Below are 7165 nucleotides of genomic sequence, written 5' to 3' on the forward strand. Positions count from 1 at the left end.
TCTGGTAAATGGTCTGTGAAATGAGTTGTTTGTTTTTAATGTACTGATTATTATTTGGAGTTAAAAAATACAGACATTTTATGTTGAAAGTGAATTGGTTGATTATTATTTTTCCTTTGTAAACTTCAGTAGCTAGGTCACCGGGCTATCCCTCTGTTTCTGCGTGTCTAAGGATATCAGTTTGTTTACAGCTGGCTATATTAAATATTCCTCTGTCTGGCGACCAAGTTTAATTTATTAGTTCAGGGATAAGACCTACGCTACAACCTTAGTACCCATACTGGAGCCATAAAGTCAAGATATATGGTGCTTTGATTTTGAATCATTTGTTTTTTCCTCAGTCTGGTATATTTCCCCCCCAATTTTATAGAAGTACAATTTTTACAATTCTGGGCTATCTGTATATTCAGCTGATTATTGTTTTTGTATATATTGATAAATCCTTGTAACTAAACTTTAACTTCTGGATATATTCCAAAAAGTGTACTAAAATAAAAAGTTTACGAATAATCCCTCAGTCTCTTTTGTTAGTACCAATATATGTAGACTGTGTCTGAAATCCCTTCTTGTTTACTATATACAGAAGTGCACTATATGGACCATCTTCTTTAATTCAGCTTAACATGTCTGTTTTTAGTAGTTTTAGGAGGTTCAAATGACCCTTGTCGCAATACAGTAGAACTATCGGTGATACACAAAATGACGGAGATTACTTATTGTCGGAACACTTGATTTACAGCCTACTATTGATTCATCTAGTAAGTGTCTAATACAGTACTGTATGGGCGAAGAGGGAGCAATTGTAAGACATGAAACTGAGAAAAAAATATAACTGCTGATTCTGGAAAAGCCAGAAGTAGAAACTATTTGTTAAATCTCCTTTTAAAAAATACTTAAATAATGAACACATTATTGAAACTGTGGATAAAAATGTTCTCTCAAAACAATCCTCCATTATAAAAAAAATGAGTTTGTGCACTGCATTGAATGATGCACGGCAGTGACATTTTTACTTTGATGCTCTATTGCAGCTGACTGCAAATCGCAGCAATCACATTCTCTCTTTATCCCTTCATCTCTCTAACGCTCCTCTTGTCCTCCCTCACACTTTGTGAACTATTTATATACCCCCTAACACCTCTCTTTCCCTCCATTATGACGTACCTCCTCTCCGCTGCGGTAGATGAGCAGGTCAAAGGGAATAGCAGCCACCATGTCGATGAGGAACCAGCCCTTAAAGTAGTGGACCGCGATACGCACCGGGTGGCTCACCACCTCATCATTGACGTTCACATATGTTGTCCTGAGTGAAACAGTGTAGATTATAGTCAATTTACTGACATTAATACTTTCTATAATTAAAAATGTGCCATTAGAAACTATAAAAACACTTGTTTCACTGTTTTTTTGAGTTTACTACGACTAAATGTATCTACTAAATATGCACTAATACTACTCCTGCTATTATACTGTACACTTATTTGTTTGTTTTCTGACCTGAAGTTGATGAGGATGTCAATAATGAACATGATATCCACCATGAGATCCACCACAGTGAGAGGAGAGCAGGAGTAGCCGCAGTTCTGTATGGCTACCTCTTCCTGAGGAGAGGAGAGATCAAAAAGAAAGGAGAAAATAATTATAAGCTGACACTCTAAAAATAGAACAGTTCTGTATGGTTATCTCCTTCAAATGGACTAGCATTAGGGGATTCGAGATCATTTGCATACATATTTAGATAATAAGGTGACACAGAGACAGGGTTTCCAGTGGGTTCCCATCTACAGGGCATCAAAACAAAAAACTGTAGTAAACAAAAGCTACAATAGACTTTTTAAATGACAATAGATACATTTCTTAAGCCCCTGTCACACTGTCCCGAAATTGACACCAGATGGACACGATAAAGGAAATGTTCAAATTCAGCTCTGATCGTAACAACATCGGGCCATTCATGAGGGCATCTTAAGCCATCGTATGACCGCCGGTGGAGTTTCTCAGGCTCCGGCAACAACTTCGTGAGCGGTGGCAAAATCTTTGGCATGTCAAAAAATTGCCGAAGGACCTTGCGAAGGTTCATTTTCGTATTAAATTAGTGTGTCCATTTCGCCCTTCGTGAGGGCATTTGGTCAAATCGTGTCATCTTCGTCTGATCATCGGTGCCATCGGGCATTTTTCGCCTCACAAAGACAATACGAAGGAAAAAAGAAGCTGCCCGATTGTCTTAGGAAGGCAACACGACTACGTGAAGCCCTCACAATGCAGTCATGTAGCCATCGTATTATAGTACGATGACATCGAGATTGCATTTATTGCACAACAAAATCATGTAAACATATTATGTAAATAACCCAATTTGTGTTCTGTGAAACTGAAAAGGATATTACATTGTTTTTGTTGCAGTTGGATGTCTTAAATGTAATTTAGGTTAACTTCCTGTTTTAATTAGATGCTTTTATTTTGAAGGCGAGTTTACGCTGTTGACAGGAAGTTGTTTCTATGGAAACAACATGACGGAGATAAGTAATATCTTCTAATCTACATATAAAGACGGAGAAAGTAAAGAATAAAGTGTATGTTTAAATGTTAGCACCCCCCAAAGAGGCACAAGCTCTTACGTTGAGTCTGGATACATTCGAAATCATCAGTAAAGTCTACGACCATATTTTCGTGTGTGGTTCGGGTGCCATCGTGTGGCCTTCTGTAGGTTACGTACTTACTTCGGCTGTTGCTTGGCTGTTGACCAAGTTCGGGGCCATCTTCGTGCGAAATTCACAATTCCATATTCGTGTGTCCATCTGGTGTCAATATCGGGACAGTGTGACAGGGGCTTTAAGAAGCACTAGCTATGGTTAAACTAACAAAACATTTCGTAAATACACTGAACAAAAATATAAACGCAACACTTTTGTTTTTGCTCCCATTTTTCATGAGATGAACTCAAAGATCTAAAACATTTTCTATATACACAAAATAACCACTTCTCTCAAATATTGTTCACAAATCTGAAAAAAATCTGTGATAGTGAGCACTTCTCCTTTGCCGAGATAATCCATCCCACCTCACAGGTGTGGCATATCAAGATGCTGATTAGACAGCATGATTATTGCACAGGTGTGCCTTAGAATGGCCACTCTGAAACGTGCAGTTTTGCTTTATTGGGGGGGTCCGAAAACAAGTCAGTATCTGGTGTGAGGGGTAGGATTAGGGGTAGGGTTAGGGGTAGGGTTAGGGGTAGGGTCCATCCATCCATCTTCTTCTCCCGCTTATCCGTGGTCGGGTCGCGGGGGTAGCAGTTCCAGCAGAGAGCCCCAAACTTTCTTTTCCCTGGCGACATCAACCAGCTCTGACTGGGGGATCCCAAGGCGCTCCCAGGCCAGCGAAGAGATATAATCCCTCCACCTGGTCCTAGGTCTACCCCTTGGTCTCTTCCCAGCTGGACGTGCCTGGAACACCTCCCTAGGGAGGCGCCCAGGTGGCATCCTAACTAGGTGCCCGAACCACCTCAACTGGCTCCTTTCGACGCGAAGGAGGAGCGGCTCAACTCCGAGTCCCTCCCTGATGACCGAACTTCTCACCTTATCCCTAAGGGAGACACCAGCCACCCTGCGGAGAAAACCCATCTCGGCCGCTTGTATCCGCGATCTCGTTCTTTCGGTCATGACCCATCCTTCATGACCATTGGTGAGGGTAGGAACGAAAATGGCCCGGTAGACAGAGAGCTTTGCCTTCTGGCTCAGCTCCCTTTTCGTCACAACGGTGCGGTAAAGTGACTGCAGTACCGCTCCCGCTGCTCCGATTCTCCGGCCCATCTCACGCTCCATTGTTCCCTCACTCCAGAACAAGACCCCGAGATACTTGAACTCCTTCACTTGGGGTAAGGACTCATTCCCTACTTGGAGTGGACAGTCCATCGGTTTCCTGCTGAGAACCATGGCCTCAGATTTGGAGGTGCTGATCCTCATCCCAGCCGCTTCACACTCGGTTGTGAACCGATCCAGTGAGTGCTGAAGGTCGCAGACCGATGAAGCCATTAGAACCACATCATCTGCAAAAAGCAGTGGTGCAATCCTTAGTCCACCGAACTGCAGACCCCCTCCCCCATGACTACGCCTCGAAATCCGATCCATGTATATTACAAACAGGATTGGTGACAAAGCACAGCCCTGGCGGAGGCCAACCCTCACCGGAAATGGGTCCGACTTACTGCCGAGGACCCGGACACAGCTCTCGCTTTGGGAGTACAGAGATTGGATGGCCCTGAGTAGAGACCCCCTCACCCCATACTCCCGCAGCACCTCCCACAGTAACTCCCTGGTAACTCGGTCATACGCCTTCTCCAAGTCTACAAAACACATGTAGACCGGATAAGCGTAGGGGTAATGTTGTGAATCGAGTGGCCTGTGTTCGTCGTCCATAACATACGCCTGCCCATACCATAACCCCACCCATCACCATGGGCCACTCGATTCACAAGATTACCCTAACCCTAACCCTACCCCTAACCCTACCCATCACACCAGATACTGACTGGTTTTCGGACCCCCCCAGACCCCCCCCAATAAAGCAAAACTGCACGTTTCAGAGTGGCCTTTTATTGTGGCCAGCCAAAGGCACACCTGTGCAATAATCATGCTGTCTAATCAGCATCTTGATATGCCACACCTGTGAGGTGGGATGGATTATCTCGGCAAAGGAGAAGTGCTCACTATCACAGATTTTTTCAGATTTGTGAACAATATTTGAGAGAAATGGTTATTTTGTGTATATAGAAAATGTTTTAGATCTTTGAGTTCATCTCATGAAAAATGGGAGCAAAAACAAAAGTGTTGCGTTTATATTTTTGTTCAGTGTATATATAATATATTTCTGTATCACTATATATCACGGTCAAAACCCTTTTTAAAAAAATGTGAACTCTTGGTGTAAAATAAATGAAGATGCTTTCACTTCTCTTGATATAGGTGTGGGCGATATATATTGTGTTTTCTTGTCAGCTTCTTTGCAGTGGCGATATAACTACATTTCAAGGTATACTCCACTTAAAATACAAGTTTACCTCTTTTCAATTTCATGCCAATTTAGGGAAATATGTCTTACGAAGAGCACAACTATTTAAAAAAAAAAAAAAAGATTTTCACTATAGAAAATAGTGTTCCTTGGCTCTGAATAGGATTGAAAATAATCAGGTGTTGAGGCAGGTAGATTTCCCTTGTATGTGTGCTTTATGCTTGTAAGTATAGTGGTTTAACAAACCAAAATGTCTGTTTGTTCTTCACGGTTACAGTGGTTTGCAAACTCACTCCAGGTCATGACAGAACGTAACAGAAAAACTGGTATAAAACCGAGCCCTATGTTGATATTATTACACATTTACTGTCCATCTTGAACTAATCCTTAGAACTCTAGGTTTGGTCCATAGACTCCACTCTAAGAGTCTGGCTTGTTAAGATGTAAAGCCCCTATGGAGTAACTTTGTCGTTGGTAAATGGACTTGACAGCTGTCTGATTAATGATTCTATCCCTATATGAGCTCCCACCTGGTCGTTGAGGAGGAATGCGGCTGAGTAGGGCGTCAGGATGGCGGTGTAGATGACCAGCAGCAGGATGAGCCAGTCCCACACCGCCTTGAACGGGCTGTAGTGCAACACCGTCCACTTGTGGATGCGAGGAGCGTGGAGCTTGTACTCGGGCAACACATCTGCACCCAGAGACAGCACCTGGGTAGAGAGAGGCAATCAGATATTGAGAAGTAGGAAAGGCAAGTCTCGAGGCAAAAGAAGAGGGAGGATAGAAGGGTTGAGAAAGCAGAAAGGCAGACACAATACATAACGACTTAATAAAGGAGAAGAGGGGTAGACTAAATCACAAAGAGTTAATATGATGCCACACACAGCATGAGTGCATATAGAGGCTCTAACAACTGCATTTTTCAATTACAGAGATAGAGCCAGTGTCCTCTTAAAATGACAAGAATTGTTCTGAAGGCACTGACCCTTTTTAAGGTTAACCTCCCAGGCAGCATGACATCCACATCAGTTGATTGGTGGAGATAATAAAGCCCTTTTATGTATAACAACTCAGTTTTAAGAGACATATAGGACTTTGAATAAACCCAATTAACCTTTAAATTGATTTTAAATATTGTCATATTAGACTATGAAGCCGTTACAGTCAATTATGTTAACGAAGACACTTCTTGTATTGTGGTGATTCCCTGCGATAACCCACATCAGTTCTTGCTTGTCTGGTCATCAGTCTGGTCTTCAGCATGGACACAAATATTTGTGGATTATGTTAAAGTAACTGACTTCACTCTGTTGGCCAGTAAACAACATCTTGGTTGGGATTGTAGTCCTTCATTTGGGAAAAGGTTACACTTTTTAACCAATAGTGACGTAAATAGCCCCAAACACCTATCAGGCTGCACTTAAAAGTCTCAAATACTCTACATAGCCAATGCACATACAGTTTAGGTGTGTATTATATTGGGAAATGTTGTCTTTATTTGCTCAGCCAATGATTGGAAAGTTGCTCAAGTAAGTTGCTGTTTACTTACGATCATATTCAATAAGAATTCATTAAATGTCAGAAATTAATAGTGGGAAAAAGTGGGTCTTTTTCACCTTCTTATCTGTTTTTATTTTTTCAAAGATGCCAGAGCTTCTCGAAAATGATTCAACATGCATCCATTATGTGCAACCTTGTATGGTTTCCCAGGCAATTGCTGTTGGATTGGAGCAAAAACTCAGCATTGCAGACACATTTGTGTGCAGGCAGAGTTGACCTATTGGCCTGGCTGGCAGTGCAGTAGATCAGACTGACAGAGTTCCAACACATTCGATAAGGGACAAGGTAAAACTATAAAAGATTCAGTTGACTGTTGACTGTTTTGTGATTCAAATATTATACCGAGTCCTGTATTCCCAGAAGGTATCACAATTCTTTCATCACTTCATCTAACCTCATTTAGCTTTAATTACTCATTAATCCAGTTTGAGCAACATGTTCCTGTTTCTCCTGCCCTTACCTTGCTATTTTTTTGGTCTAATTTCTAGATGTCCTGTGTCCAACAATCCTCATTCAATCATTCCAATTCCTTCTCATCTTCCACACAGTGTGCTGCTAAGTCACTTCTCATTCATCCCGTTTCTTATTACCATTC

The 7165-nt window shown here is 41.8% G+C and overlaps 1 protein-coding gene across 1 annotated transcript in view; it reads right to left on the reverse strand.

The window, feature by feature from the left end:
* LOC117561199 (potassium voltage-gated channel subfamily H member 2-like) overlaps positions 1-6565 on the reverse strand; it is a 35238-nt gene extending 28673 nt beyond the window's left edge. Inside the window, exons 1-4 of the mRNA XM_034238499.1 lie at positions 6560-6565; positions 5541-5720; positions 1498-1601; positions 1165-1303 (exon numbers count right to left, since the gene is read on the reverse strand). Coding sequence (XP_034094390.1) covers positions 1165-1303; positions 1498-1601; positions 5541-5720; positions 6560-6565 — 429 coding nt within the window. The remainder of the gene's footprint in view (positions 1-1164; positions 1304-1497; positions 1602-5540; positions 5721-6559) is intronic.
* Between the last annotated feature and the right edge of the window lie 600 nt (positions 6566-7165).

The sequence above is a fragment of the Gymnodraco acuticeps genome, unplaced genomic scaffold, assembly GCF_902827175.1.
Source record: "Gymnodraco acuticeps unplaced genomic scaffold, fGymAcu1.1, whole genome shotgun sequence".
In the NCBI taxonomy this organism is placed as follows: domain Eukaryota; kingdom Metazoa; phylum Chordata; class Actinopteri; order Perciformes; family Bathydraconidae; genus Gymnodraco; species Gymnodraco acuticeps.